Raw genomic sequence first — 15,121 nt, forward strand, 5'->3', positions numbered from 1 at the left:
ATCGGTCTGGCAAAACGTCAAAGTTGATTGACTTGCCTGGTGTAGGGGATTGTGCAAAGCAAGCCAATACTGTTGGCACAAGCAATAGGGTAGCGAGCACATAGTGACACTACAGAGGTCATGGTCTCTCCGAAAGCTTCCTGGACCTGCTCAACCATTCCACCACAGGTCAGCTCCTCGATCCTGAACAAACAGATATGTAGAGAAAAACATGTTTTTGTGCACACTCTTCTTAGAAAACAACATTAAGGTTTTCGTGGCATCTTTTCTTACCTTGGGCCACCTTGTAGCACCATAGTAACAGGTCCCACCAGATGTGTTACCCCACCTACTCTGACAGCAGCAGTTAGCAGTTCTCTCATATGAACGAGTGCCTGCTTCCGCGTGCTGCCTCGTCTCCAGCGTGTCTGCGCAGCCGACAGGAAGCTGCTGCTCGACACCTACACAACCGGACAGAGCAAACCAGAATTCACTACATGAATTTCTCACTTGGAGGGGGTAACAAATATTTCCAACAAAAAGGCAGGCGATAATAATGTCTCCAAAACTTACAGCCTGATCAGGTGTGGTTCCAATGAAAGCAAATAGCTGTCCCAGCAGCACACTGTATGTTGGCTTGTCTCTGCCGTCCTCAATGGCCAGAGACTGCAGCAGGGTGAATGAGCTGCTGCGATGACTGGTTGGGTGGTGTCGCCTTCTAAAAATAAGTAGAGTAAAACATTCAACTTGAAGTCCTAGTGGTACTTTATGTCTAATCCAATTACCAATAAACTAGATACCTTTGTGGAGCATGTGTAAACTCTAAATCTTGGTTGGCAATCATCTCCAGGTCAGAGGGTGCAGACATGCTGCGTAAGAAGACTGGCTGCTTGACCAAGGGGATCACTGTCTTGGCATCTGACACCGACTTGGAGGCTGTCACAAACAAAATGCAAATGTTGCTTGATTGAGGAAAATGTCACCAATTGCTTTTCTGTAAATATGTAGTTGTTTTTTGTTTTTTTTTTATTAAATGAGTGAATACCTGGACCTGGAGTCCCAGCTGGTGTGGTGGTTAGGCTTCTGCAGTGTGGAGCGATGGTAACGTGGAGAAGAAGCTCAGAGCGGTTCATCAAACTTTTTACAAGCATTTTGGTTTTAGCCAGTGGGACGATGCCTCTGATGAGTGTGGCGTTTACTTCCTGGAAGAACTTCTCCCTGTTTGAGAATACATGAAAAGTTAGTGACGACTACCAAAACTGCCATTATAAAATGGCCATTATTTTAGTATATCCAATAAATATAAAAATAAATATGAAACTCATTGGGATTTTTTCCTCATTGTGTGTTGAAATCAGATGCAAAAGTTTCAGTATTTGTCAAGATATTTAAACGTTCATCACTGAAGTACAGCATAACAAAATATCATATTCTTAACAGCTGTAATATAATGTAATATAACAGTATATTATTAACAGTTATTTTGGTATTTAGTAGGATAAATGTACCCTAATATCATGTCTGTTGATCATACCGCACAGTAACCTCACTTCAGAGCAATCATCATGACTAGACCACTGTTAACTCTTCCGATGATTGTAAATACTTTTTACAAGCACATTTGAATAAATTGGCTTTTTTTTTTGCATGCAAGTGTAAAGTTAATGCAGTGAGAAAAACAGTTTTTAAAAAATAAAAGGAAAAATAGAACAAATTATACAATATCAACACAATGGGTTGTACATGAAAAGATTAAAGCATTTTAAAAGCACCAGTTCCAGGTACCTCAGTGCTAGAACAACATTCTCTAAATCACTGAAATCGAATGGAACCTCCTTCAGGGAACATAGTAATTCCAGTTCCTTCATTTTGTTCTGGCAAGAAAAAAAAAACAATTTCAATGGCAATAAAACAACTATGGTGTTTTCTATTTTCTAATCTCTTAAGCATAATGTAGACAGGACAGCTGAATGATACCTCAAAGAAGTGATAGTCGTGAAAAAAAGGAGTGTTGTTCTCCAGTTTTCCTTGCTGAGCCTCTTCTACCTCATTTTGCCACTTCTGTTCCAATTCTGCAACACTCTGAAAGCAAAGCAGGACATAAGAAAATATTTGAGGATTTTCTCAAAAGCACGGTGAGTAATTTCAAATTATAGACTCACTTGCAGCTGACGCTCCATTGCATTGATCTTTTTAAATGTCTCAGCCATAATCTTGCAGACTAGGTCATATTCCTCTGTGTGATCTTCTCTGTACTGATAGTTCACAAGTGACTGGAGAGCATCCACCAGACTCAGATGTTTAATGACACAGGAAACAATAACCTCTTCTAAGACGTCTGGACGGATCACCTCCCTGGCGCAAAACAACATGAAGGAGAAAAAAATCTGTGTTTTAGAAAAAAATGCTTCCACAATAAAACATAATAATTCCTGCTCAGTGCTTAATCTGAGGCAATACGTCTTTTCCATGTGATGGAACGATTCCCTTACTTGATGCTGGGGCGGAACTGTGGTCGAGCCCTTCCAGACACTTCCCTCAGCCTGCTCATGATGCCTGGAGGAAGGCGGATACGAGGCAGGTCAAAGTAGGACCCGGGCATGAGGCCAGGAGGCGGGATGAGAACATCAGACGGGTAGGTAAACTCCCGGTCCTCCTCAATAGTGAGTGGCAGTGGTGAGGGGCTGGGCGTGAGAGCTGGAGAGATGGCACCGTTTGCTTCCACCTGCCATTGGCATCTAAAATAAAACAAGAAAAGTCTGTAAGTATCACATATCTCCACCAAACGTTCTTTTGCAGTATCACTTCAATCGGTAAGCGGAGGACATTTTGAGAAACATTTCCCCGTAGCTGCATCACCTTTGCAAAAGCTTTGAGCACAACAAATCCTGGCAGGCTTCTTCTTCTCTCGTCACTTCTGGCCCGTTGTAAAGAATGCGGAGCATTGAGCAGGCCAGCACTGACAGACCCAGTGCGAGGTCTGCAAGGAAGGGGAGGCCTCCAGAGACATCCTCAGAGGACTCCTGTCGAACAAGAACAAACGGTGTGTTCAGGGGTGACGTTCGCACTGCGGGTGTGAATAATCAGCTGGGGATATGGAGGTGGAAGTACTTCCACTTGTTACCTGAGCTCTGACTGTACAGGCGAACCCCCACATGGCTTTATCAGGAGTGTTGTGTTCACGGCCACTTCTCATTTCAAAGGAAAATGTAACAGTATCGCCTTCAACCTGAATAGGATAAACAGGAAAAAAACTATTAAAACACAATGGCTAATACAGGCTCACTATACATCTGTGATTCAGATTTCAGATTACCTTTACAAGATCTTTAGGCCAACCCGTTCCTAAGACACTGCGACTTCCATACCCAAGAGTGTTTCCTCCATACTCTGTTACTTTACGACTGTTGGTGTTGGGACCAGCATAGATAACCAGCTAAAATACACAACATACTGAATGTGTAAACAGGCACGGCTGTTACAATTAACTGCACAGAATATGTGCAGAAGTCTCAAAGAATGAGGATTACTTGTACTTACAGTTGACAGAGTTATTACCTTGTCATAGTCGTACTGTGAGGAGCAGCGGGCATCGAAGCGCAGGTACAGGCAGCGAGCTCCCGGGATGTGCACCGTCTCCTTGAACTTGTAATTATCCCTCACAGGGTGCATCGTCTCGACCGTTTTCCCAGCAGCCCATGGAGCAGGGATCTTCAGTCCAGTCAAGAACCCGGCCTCTTCTCGCTCATCGAGAATTCTTATTTGAATGACACAAATAATCAGGGGTGTTCAGAAAGCTTTATGATGTAAACTAGTTGTATCATTCAGTTAGAGTGGATGGCAAAAGCATTCATTGTCCTCGAATGTTTTGCCATGTTGAAAGATTACAACAGCAACCCTGCATGTATTTTTGTGGGAGCTTACGTGGCAGCCCAACACAAATGACTACTTATGAAGTGGAGAAAAAAAAAATCAAACATGATTTTCAAAATCAAAACTTTCACAAATAAAACGAATCTACACAATAGAGTCTTTGTATTCACCCCTTTTTGAGTTTGTAAGGTCACCTTTTGCTTCCGTTACATTTGCTTGAAGTATGTTTCTACCAGTTTTCTACTGAAGTTTTACCCGTTCTTGTACTCAGATGATCATTTTATAATAATTAAAATGATCCAAAATTAGTGGATGACTCTTCCGTCTTCCTTTTCGCCACAGCTCATAACAAAGTAGGATTTTCTATAAACAATTTTTTTTTCTTGAAACACTTTCGTAATTGCCAGATTTGTGGCGTATTTGGCTATCCTGTCAAGACATTTACTAATTAGATAACTTCTAAAGATAACTGGTTACTCTGGACAGAAAATACAAATCCATACTTTGTTGAAAACCAGGTTTTATTTTCTTTCGACTTCATGATTATGTACTACTTTGTGTTTGTATATCACCTGAAATCCTATTAAAATATTTTGACATTTGTGGCTGTAATGAAATACAATAAAAATAGGTTGAAGGGTTATGAATACATTTTATGTAACATTTACAGAAAAACAATGCAATGTTAATTATTTTAATAGTAGTTCCGCTTTGGAAAACTCACTTGTCATCAGCAGTACATGCTTTAGCTCCCTGCCCGAGAGAGCCACCGACAGGTAGAGGATCCTCAGTGAAAAGGAGAGACTGAGTCTTGAGTAACAAGGCAGTCTAAAAAAATTGAAAAAAATAAATTAGCATTTTTATGACCTTTCATCATATGTCATAAAATATTTCTAAAAGACTGGCCATACTGACCTGGCTGGTATAAAGCACTAGCTGCACCAACTGGGGCATGAGGGCATCAGCAAGGGTGAGCGTCTGCAAGGTGGGATGCATCAGAGAGGTGAGTAGCACTGGTAAAAGGTGCCCAAGCATGGTCGCCTTGGTCACCTGCTCCAATCCCTTCAACCTGAACAAGGAAGGAAAAGAAGGGAAAATGTAATCACATAAAAAAGTAAAAAGATATACATTTTACAAAAAAATCTCCCAAAGGTGTTTTTATAACTTGCTATGCTTGTTTAGAAAAGAAATAACACCTTGACTTGTATTTTACTAAAATGTGTTTTGTGATAAAATGGCTAAACAAAAAGGTGGAAAGATAAAGTGTGCTAATCTTTACACACTACAAAAATTAAGGTTCACTGGGAAACTGACTTTTGACCAGTGAACTACAACGCCTGATCATTTTCCACTGAAAACAACATTCTTCTGTGTGGAAGCTGTTACTTTAGTAAAATGATTCAGTGTTAGCTGTTTTCCATTCCACTCAACCTTGTTTAATAATGGCTGCTATTTCTCCCACATAGCTAAGTGTTGACTATGCTTCTAATATAAATAATTAATGACTGCACACAACAGAAAGGCGACTTTGAACACTGTTCTTATGTCTTCTTATAACATTCCTACAAGAGAAATAAGTACAAATCTGTACTGGCCAAAAAAGTCTGATAGGTACATCTCTATTCAATTGAAAAGGATGCAGATAAAAGCTCACCTGGTCTCTCTGTCAGAGATGTCACTGTTAATCAGAGCAGTGGTCACCTGCTGCAGGGTCTCCAATACTTCATCACAACCCACCAGGATTTTGGTTGCTAGAGACAAGATGCTGCTCTGCAGCTCCTGAGGACAACACAGAATAAGCCCAGACTTACGTAACACTGCCTCAACATTTTTCAATAAAGCACAAAATCCTAAATCCATACATTTCATCCATTTTTGTTTATTGTAATCTCTCCATATTGGGATTTCCCCCCCCCCCAATACTACACCTCTATCAACTCCTTTGAACCCCTGAATTCTTCTTGTAAAGTAGAAGGCGTGCACCAAAACGCCATTATTTCTAGAAAAGGTTATTTGGGTCAAAATGTAGCTAACATTGAATACTATGTAATGCTACATTAAATATGTGCACTGCACAACCTTTTAAGTAGCATCCATACCAAGTTTAATCGTCCACTGCATTACATCATTGCTTGATTTCGCAAAGACACACACAAAGATTGAACGGTGGTAGGGGTAGTTAAAGGGGATGTTTACCTGTACCTTCATTGTTTCCCCTTGCAGGGAGCTATCACTGTCATCACTTTCATCTGGACGGATAAGAATGGTGTTACTGAGGAGGTGATTTTGAACAGCCATGAGGTAGCGCAAACAAGGTGAGACCACCTAAAAAAAAAAAAGTAGAGAGAGAGAAGAGTAAAAACCATCGGTAGATTGTGAGATGGTAAGCTTTAACAGAATGTGATTTGTCTGCATAGTTGATATTCAAGAGCTGCTGAGCAGATTTTCATACTGGTACAGTGGAGAGCAGCTTCTGGAAGTCATCTCTGGCAACAGTCTGACATTTAGTGATGAGGAGGCAGGACTCGCGGACAACTGTCTTCAGGACATAATGTAGAAGTTCATCGTTTAGTCTGAAAAAGATAAGTAGTTGAAACATTTTGAATGAGAAGATTTCTATGAGAACATACAGATGTAACTTGCAACTAAAAGTGCATTTTGTTGAGTAAGAGCCATCATTTACCTGTAGTGGTCATCATCTTCACTCCCAAACCTATTCTTCTGTAGTTGTTCAGCCAAGTTGGTGAGAATTACGTCACGAAGTTGAGACAGGCCACGGTTTCTTTCACCTGAGTATTCCCCGTAAAGAATGAGACTTGATGCCATCATACACCATTAAAACCACTAAATTATTTATTTTTTCCAAAAAATAAAAAAAAATCACCTTCAGTTAAAACGAGTTTCAGTAGTTTATTCAGTTCCGTCTCTCCTTGATACAAAGTGTTCAGGCCTGAGCTACATATGCAGAAAACAAGTAGAACTGTTAAAGAAAAAAGATGACAATAATCATTGAAATGAGGCATGTGTGACATACCTAATAGCCAGACACACTTCTCTCTGTATCTCAGTTCCTATCTGATCCACTGGAGCCATGAGCAACTGCCACAGGAGACGGCCAGATCGACGCACACTCTCTCTATCCTGCTCCGACAGGGGATTGAAGAACCTGAAAACCACCTGGATAAGACAACCAAACAGATAAATGGCTCAAAAACAAAGAACTGGTAGTCCTCTTATCTGTCATGAAATGAAAATGTACAGTCATTTGCTGCGTAACTTGACCTATCTAGGTCCGTGGCGTACCTGGAACACTACCAAAATGCAGCGGATAATGCAGGTATCTCTATTGACCATGGCCTTCTCCATAATGTCACAGATGCTGCCAAAGTGACGGGCTTCGATGGGATGCTGTTTACCCAGCAGCGCTTCCAGGGGCAGACTGTTGCTGCTGGCTGCCAGCAGGTTCAGCTGGTGGATACACATAGCACCGACATGATGAAGTAGCTGGTTGATCACCTCTCCAGTGGCCACCGTTTCCTCTGTCAAAAAACAAATTTCGCAATTGAACACAATTCTGAACTGGTTTCGTAAAGATGACGTGGTATCGGTTCTCGCTGCGTCTACCTTTGGGTTCCTTGATGACATGGCTAACACCGAGCCTATGGCACACATGATGAAAGGCTTGGTTCCCAGGATTGCACCACTGATCTATGTAGTCACTGGAGCATGTCCAGATCAAGTTGTTCAATGCATCATAGCATGCGCCTTTAAAACAAAGCATCAGAGAAACCGATGTAACGACACGCTAATGTAACAACGCAACTCACGAATGGCATCGTTTGGACCCACCTAGCCCTGCTACCTGGGCTCCCCTGCCAAGAGAACTGCCAGGAGCATCAATGAGGTCAGCGCGACTGCTGAACTGGCCATCAGCCAAGTTGAAGACCAGGCTGGAGGCTAAAACTAAAATGAAAAACAGAACATGTCATGCTAACTAACAACAATTTAAGCAAGCTAGTATTTACGGCAACGTATACAAGCAGCAGCAAAGCTTAAAAGTACTCCAAAAGCCAAACAAGCATAACATTATGAAAACCTGCCTAGGAGTGAGTTGGTCCCCTTTTGCTATCAAAAAACCTGAAATACAGTCTCTACTAGACCACTGAATGTGTGCTCTGCTGTCTGGAATCAAGATGCTAGGAGTGGGTTATTCAATTCCTGTAATTTAACAGTAAGTCAATACCGCAAACTTGTTGCTGAGTAAAAAAGCATTTCTCAATATTTTTTTGCCTTACTGCAGGACCTGTCATTCTGCTACCGGGCTACAAAAATCCGAGGATACCACTACTATGAAAAGGCGTGCATGGCCTGCAGCTGTAGTTAGGTAGGCAGTACATTTCAAAGTAACATGGACGGCAGGACCCAAGTTTCCCCAGCAGAACTTTCTCCAAAGAATCACACTGCTGTTCAGATGGTGTATTGTCAAGTCATGAGTACCTCAGGTAAGCAACTAACATTTTGTGTAATGTGTGTGTGTGTAATGTGTCCCACCCAATGATGTCTATCAGTGGTCATAACATTATGCCTGATTAGTATTTATGTGAATGTTTGAATTTAATAATATACTTTTTTCTTTTTAAAGTATCTCTGTCAGACTGGCGACCTGTCCAGGGTGTACCCCGCCTCTCGCCCGGAACGTTAGCTGGAGATAGGCACCAGCACCCCTCCCGACCCCACTGAGGGACAAGGGTGTTCAGAAAATGGATGGATGGAAGTATCTCTGCATTTCTAAAGAAAACTCAAATTGAGGTTTTGTTCTTACTTTTTAGAGAAGACAGGCTGCTGGTGCCTCCGAATAGGGAACGAGTGGCAGAACTCCCAGACACACCGGGAGGAGAAACAAGCATCACTAGGTAGGTGCCACACACATACATCGGGGTCTTTCTCAGCGTCTTCAGAGGGAGGCCACAACTAGTGTTTACAGCTGCAGAAGAATTAGATGCCAATATGTCATAGGGGGAAAAAAAATATTAAAACTAAATGTTACATCATTTGTTATGTATTAGACAACTGTAGTAGATTATCTGTTATTACCAGACTGTTCCTCTTTGACAGTGTTGGTGATTGCAGAGCCTGTGAGAGCAGCCAGTGTGGCAGAATGGGAGGCCCGGAAGCGTGACATTCGACTCAAGAGAAGTTCATTCAAGCACTTGGAAGACTCGCCCTCTTTGCGAGTTAGAATAACTCTCTCTTGCAGGATGTCTGCAACACACAACCCTGTCTGCGTCTGTGCCACAGAGAGGATAAAGAACACCAACATGACTTGAAGAAGAAGAAGAAAACAAAATGAAACAGCTCAGGTTATACTGCAGGGTATGTAGACCTCACCGACAGATGAAAAACATCCATGAAGACAGAGTGGCCTTTCTGCGTCTTTTCATTGAGACTTGCTGGGGACCAGACCCAGTACAGATAAGTTCCATCTGAGCAGAGATGGAGCGTGGTCATGCTGCTGCCCACGGGGAAGTGATGGGCTGGCATGGGCACAATCTGGCACACCTGAACATATAACAAAAAAAAAGAATAGAATGGTATCAGATACATCTACAATTTTCTATTTGCTTATGCTACTCTCCATCTTTTATCTTCAGCGTGGTCACTCACAAAACACATTCATGACAAACAGATACTGTACATTATATTAATATGTTTTTATTACTGCAAAACAAAACATTTGTTCAACACATTTAGAAATTTGCTTTGCAATAGACTGAAAGTAGGCAGTACCTGTAGAGTGAAGGGATCAACAACCTGGCACAGCTGATGAGGCTTGGCATCAAAGGAAGAAGGACGGTGGAGGAGACGACCGCTGCTGAACACAACCCAGCCAGGCTCCAACTCTTCATTTCGACAATACACAAAACCCCTGCGCAAACATGTTACTGTTGTTATTACAATTTTATCGTACTGATACAATATTTGAGTAAGTTAAAAAAATCTCACGGCTTTTGAATACACGTGATAAACAATACTGACAGCTACCAGAAAGGAAATGGGCAGAGAGAGAACGAGGGGAACACATGCAACAATGGTGTAAGGGTCAGAAATCAAACCCAGGACAAATACTTCGAGGACCAAAACCTTCTTATGTGGGAAACCCGCTCTATCGCTACACTATGAAGCAAATCCTGAACATTTATTACTGCACAATTAGTAATTTTTATCGTTTTTAGTATGTTTTTGCTTTGCAAGAACCCACCTAGAAAAAAGAAACATAGGATGGCTTTACAGTTTTAAAATTAAACTATCTTGTTCTTTTGTTGTTGTTGTTTTTTTCCCCATTGTTGCCACAAATAGAATGAGTTTATCTTCATCGCTACCACATCATTGAGCTCACATCCTTCAAATGTGAGAGTATTTCTGTCACAGTGGCAAGTGCCATTTAAGTCTTCTGCATCAGTCTATTTTCTGTTATTACTTACGGAGAACTAATAATTCTACATTCAGTCAGGCACGGCACACTTTTAATTTAATTTATTCTACGCGGTTTGGTGTATGAGACAGCAGAGTTAACTCAAAAATAAAAACTGAAAATATTGGTGTCTCTGCAATTACTGGCAACTTGTGATCCTACTTTTAACCTGCTGATAGCTGTGACAGATCCCAGCAAAGTTCTCTGCTAAATTAAATATTTACCGAAAATGAACAAATAAATCACTAAAAATCAGTCTAAACATTTACTTCACAATTTATTTATGTGTACAGTCAATGTGACTAATTTGACAGGCAATCGCTTCATTTAATAAGAACCAATTGTGGCGAGGTATCGACTGTGCTCTTGAGAAAAGCGTCAGTGAGCTATCTGTCATGCTGTATCATGCTGGTAACAGCTACAATAGACGAGTGAACAGCATGAGTTGATAATTGTCAGCCCTGCTGCAAGACTGCGGCAATGAAGTTTATTGCAATTATTCCCTACTGTTAGGTTTAAAAGGAACATTGTGGCCTTGTCTTTTTGCATCTCAAGTTAGTTTTCTCAGACTGAATCAAGCAACAACTTCATTCTGTATTTCCAGAATAGTATTTGATTACTTGCTTGTTTTATGCTTCCCCGATTTTCTTTAAGCTTCTGTGCGAACACAAGAAAACCTGGCTCTTTGAGTTCCAAACACATGCCAGAGGAAAGAAGTCTTAGCTTGCTACAACAGCAAGCTCATTAAAATTAATCCACTTTTGACTGTGCACTTTACATAGGGGTCTATAAAACATCCAGGACATAAACGGGCCACATCACTGCCTTCAGTGATGGATAAGTGAATATGTTGCTGTAGATGAAAATATGGGTAACACTTTATTTGAAGGGGGGTGAATAAGACTGTCATGACACTTTCATAAACATGTCATAACACCTGTCATGAACATCAATAAGCCTTCATGAATATTTATGACTGTTGTCATAAAGCGTCATTCAGTAAATTATGACACTTTTAATACAAAGTTGACATTATTCAAAATGTCATTGTTATGACAACTTGACATTAACCAGAAAATCATTACTGTTTAAACTTTACCTTTAATAACATAAAGTTACCTAATTTTTAAAGTGCAATCAGTAATACTTTTATAACAAATTTATATCAGTAATGATTTCTTGGTTAATGTCAAGTTGTCATAAAGACATTTTGAATAATGTCAACTTTGTATTAAAAGTGTCATAATTTACTGAATGACGCTTTATGACAACAGTCATAAATATTCATGAAGGCTTATTCATGTTTATGACAGGTGTTATGACATGTTTATGACAGTGTCATGTCAGTCTTATTCAACCCCCTTCAAATAAAGTGTTACCAAAATATGCAGTGGAATGAGTGTTACATTACCTCAATGTTCCATGTAAACCAGAGCCAAGCTTGCTTAGTCCTCTCCCAGAAGAATTAGTGGTATACAGATATAGACCATCTGTGGCTAGACAGCGCCCTAGGTCTGTGTCTGCAAGACAAGAGGAAAACAATGAGAATGAAAAGGGGAGTTATTGATCAATCTGTGTATATATCACAAATATGCAATGCAGACTACATTTTAAAATGTCATGTCTTTTTGGGTTGTTTTTTTTTAAATAATACTAAAAACATGAAAACTGAAGAACTATCCGATTAGCAGCTCTTTTTCACACATATTGGTTAATGTTACCTCTGGTTCTAATGCAAAAAAAAAATCATTATCAATCACAGAATGGCTTCCAAAGGCCCTTATAAGGATTTCGCCATATTTCCGAGTAATGCAGAGAAGCACAGCTCTTATAACAAACATGTTGTAAAGACAGTTCAACTTTTGATTTATCCAGACAGAAAGAAAAAAAACAAAACATTCTACAGTATATATAAGGAGAAATTGGAATTGGCTACCATCTGTATCGGCAGACCCAAAAATTCAAAAGTACAAGGGGCCAGAAAATGGCCACAAAATTATATTTACCTTTACTTTCTGCTCCTCCAGTGGAATTGTCAGGAGTGGGCAGCATGTCCTCAAAGCCCCAAGACACACTGTGCTTACCCCCTAAGAGGCAGGATGGGGACCCCGGACCTCCCTCAAGGAGCAGAAGTCTTGTGCAGGCAGGACAGGTTATGCAGTGGTTACATTTTGATAAATAAATAATTTTTTTCAGATAATCTAAATGGCTTCCCCCTACCTGTAAAGGACATCTGACACAGGAAGATGGCCCAGGTCTCTTTGTTTTTGCAGCAGATGAACTGTGTGAATGAAGGTCTTCAAAGAGCCCCTATGAGGTAGTTTGATATAAATATCAGGACCCAACATGAAACACAAGAGTAAGAGCAATGCAGAATACTTTTCAATCCTTTGTATATCGTTTTATTTAGTATTTTTTCCCGAATATAAAAAAGATATTATAGTCCACAATGAATTTCATCAGTGCTGAATGCATAAACCTGCTTTATGCTTTGTGATTAACAATAACTACACAAACCTAACTGAACACAAGCATGTAACTCATCAAACTATAAGAATATCTGTGTAAAGGTAGCAACTGCAACATTACATTAATATAAACAAAATATGTCACCCCCAAGTATTATCTTATAATAACATTTATCTTTACCATTATCTTTTATCTTTATAATTATCTTTACTATGATGTGTGTACAGCAGCTGGGGACAAAACTACACCATTTGATTTGCATGTGCAACAACACAGCATTTGACCAAATGCCTACAAAACCAGCTTCTTAAAAAAAAGATCCACTCTGGCATATGTTTATGATTCCAAGTTCAACTATGTCTCACATACAAACTTTTTTTTCCTAAATTAAAATGTCCACATCTTGCAATGCAAAAAGTTTATTAACCACATAGCAGTGAAGCCCACATGGTTACCTAAACCTCACACATTAGTGACTTCCTAACCAGAGTTCAGGAAAAGTAAAGCTGATTGTCCTTTGATTAGCTCCAACTCGGGTTAAATAAAGGGAGCATTGCTAGATGGTTCCACACAACAAAAAGCAGACACTAAACAGCTCTCAACCTCAGCTGAGGCTAAACAAAAAGTGGACCGTTCTGGTTTTGACAGGCTTATGTTTGTTGTCACCAACAGTTGCTAAGAGTTTAGACACAAATGTAAACAGGCATTATGTTCTTTAGTGTAAAAAAAAAAAAAAAAAACATACATCGAATCACATTTACTGTTGGAGTTTTTTATACAATACTAATCAAAACTACATCAATGGGAAAAACATTTTAGGTGTTAATCAGTGTTAGAGGTCAGCCGACAGAGCATGTTGCAGGATACAGAGAGCTTTCATTCTGAACACTGGGCTGTGTTTGCAGGGAGCAGAAAAGTGTGCTTATACCAAAAATACCTTACCGTAAACTAGGACATGTTTAAGGTTAATTTAAGATTTCCTCTCATATTTTAAAAAGAAAGGAAAAATATATGAATTGTTTTGTTTTTTAAACTTTAAACAAGTGTTATTGTTCATGCAGCATCTGCAATGGAAAGGAACTGATCGGATTAAGTTACCTGCTAATTTTAGAAAATGTTGCTAATAATAACCAAATTTTTTCAAAGGGAAGTTAATGATAAGCTTCTGTTATTTAAACAACTAAGGACGTTTAAATAACTTACTAAGTAATATTTAATTGTGCTCATCGAGAATCAGCTTTAAGTTTTAATGCTCCTCTAACCTGGAACAAACTTCCAGAAAACTGGAAAACAGTCGAAACATTGAGTCCCTTTAAATCAAGGCTAAAAACACTCTTGTTTAGAGTTGCCTTTGATTTATAATAACTGGAACATCAACCAATACATTTGATGATTTTGATTACGGAATTTGACAAAATGTAATGACTATTAAAGTTTGATAATTTGTTGGAGAGTTATGTCTTTATGGTGTAAAGGACTTTGAACTGCCTTATTGCTGAAATGTGCAACACAAATAGCATCAAATAAACATTCAGATTGTGTTGTTCTACCCATGTTGACACGAGCCATCAGGAAGACGGAAAAAAATGTGGCCTCAAGGCCACGAGGACAGATGTTATTGACTCACCTGGCGCATGCAAGGGCCACAAGTGCAGCAGCCGCATTTTCCCGCTGTCTCTGTGTGTGAAGAATCTGTGAGCGAGCCTTAGGCTGAGCCTGGCCCGAATCCTGGGGCTCATCTTCTAGCCAGGAGCACAGCAAGCCCTCCAGGCCATTGAGACAGTCTGAAGGCTCTTTGCTGAGGCTGAGCGGCTGGCAATCCCGGAGGCAGGCTAGCAGTACTTCTGCCGTCACGCCGCAGAGTGCTGGGTCGCTGCGAGTCTGGGACTGCAGCAGGGGGAAGACCAGCAGTAGGGCGACACGGGAAGTGAAAGGAGCTTGCTCAGGTTGCTGGAGGAGACCTTGTCTTTTGAGCAAGGCCAGGGTCTCCTCATCGGCCCCTCCCGTCCCCTCACGGTCCTGCTGCTCCTCCAGGGCCAGCTGCCGCTGCGCCGCCCACAGGCCGCGCAGAGCGTTGAGACGGTATTCCAGCAGACGAGCGTATGCATTGCTCTGATTCCCGCAGACGGCACGGAGACGCTCTGCAAGCTCAACGGGGTTCTTTGTCTCAAAAGTAAGAATCTGAAGAAGAGAATTAGAGTTTAAGTAAGATAAGATGAGAAGATGTAAAGACCATATGAACCTACAGGAAAATAGTAAAAAAAAAAAAAAAAAAAAATAAATTTTTTGAAAAAAAATGTGAAAATTTAAAAAATACAACATTTTTTG

At 40.3% G+C, this 15,121-nt stretch overlaps 1 protein-coding gene across 2 annotated transcripts in view; it reads right to left on the reverse strand.

Moving 5' to 3' along the window:
* The window catches only part of hectd4 (HECT domain E3 ubiquitin protein ligase 4), a 40,364-nt gene that overhangs the window by 18,494 nt on the left and 6,749 nt on the right, over window positions 1-15,121 (reverse strand). Inside the window, exons 2-33 of one of the 2 annotated variants that reach the window (XM_015037279.1) lie at window positions 14,421-14,974; window positions 12,545-12,634; window positions 12,331-12,458; window positions 11,736-11,844; window positions 9,640-9,778; window positions 9,241-9,411; window positions 8,947-9,139; window positions 8,675-8,836; window positions 7,702-7,815; window positions 7,477-7,617; window positions 7,156-7,391; window positions 6,887-7,029; window positions 6,737-6,807; window positions 6,536-6,641; window positions 6,305-6,425; window positions 6,055-6,177; window positions 5,507-5,631; window positions 4,768-4,921; window positions 4,577-4,680; window positions 3,538-3,736; window positions 3,296-3,415; window positions 3,104-3,208; window positions 2,839-3,002; window positions 2,472-2,717; window positions 2,142-2,334; window positions 1,957-2,061; window positions 1,765-1,853; window positions 1,025-1,197; window positions 780-915; window positions 553-697; window positions 274-440; window positions 37-183 (exon numbers count right to left, since the gene is read on the reverse strand). In XM_015037279.1, coding sequence (XP_014892765.1) covers window positions 37-183; window positions 274-440; window positions 553-697; window positions 780-915; window positions 1,025-1,197; window positions 1,765-1,853; window positions 1,957-2,061; window positions 2,142-2,334; window positions 2,472-2,717; window positions 2,839-3,002; window positions 3,104-3,208; window positions 3,296-3,415; window positions 3,538-3,736; window positions 4,577-4,680; window positions 4,768-4,921; window positions 5,507-5,631; window positions 6,055-6,177; window positions 6,305-6,425; window positions 6,536-6,641; window positions 6,737-6,807; window positions 6,887-7,029; window positions 7,156-7,391; window positions 7,477-7,617; window positions 7,702-7,815; window positions 8,675-8,836; window positions 8,947-9,139; window positions 9,241-9,411; window positions 9,640-9,778; window positions 11,736-11,844; window positions 12,331-12,458; window positions 12,545-12,634; window positions 14,421-14,974 — 4,973 coding nt within the window. Of the gene's footprint in view, window positions 1-36; window positions 184-273; window positions 441-552; window positions 698-779; window positions 916-1,024; window positions 1,198-1,764; window positions 1,854-1,956; window positions 2,062-2,141; window positions 2,335-2,471; window positions 2,718-2,838; window positions 3,003-3,103; window positions 3,209-3,295; window positions 3,416-3,537; window positions 3,737-4,576; window positions 4,681-4,767; window positions 4,922-5,506; window positions 5,632-6,048; window positions 6,178-6,304; window positions 6,426-6,535; window positions 6,642-6,736; window positions 6,808-6,886; window positions 7,030-7,155; window positions 7,392-7,476; window positions 7,618-7,701; window positions 7,816-8,674; window positions 8,837-8,946; window positions 9,140-9,240; window positions 9,412-9,639; window positions 9,779-11,735; window positions 11,845-12,330; window positions 12,459-12,544; window positions 12,635-14,420; window positions 14,975-15,121 lie in introns of both variants that reach the window. The other variant, XM_015037278.1, reaches the window with a different exon arrangement.

The sequence above is a fragment of the Poecilia latipinna genome, unplaced genomic scaffold, assembly GCF_001443285.1.
Source record: "Poecilia latipinna isolate Pla-1442-1.1 unplaced genomic scaffold, P_latipinna-1.0 Scaffold400, whole genome shotgun sequence".
Taxonomy (NCBI): domain Eukaryota; kingdom Metazoa; phylum Chordata; class Actinopteri; order Cyprinodontiformes; family Poeciliidae; genus Poecilia; species Poecilia latipinna.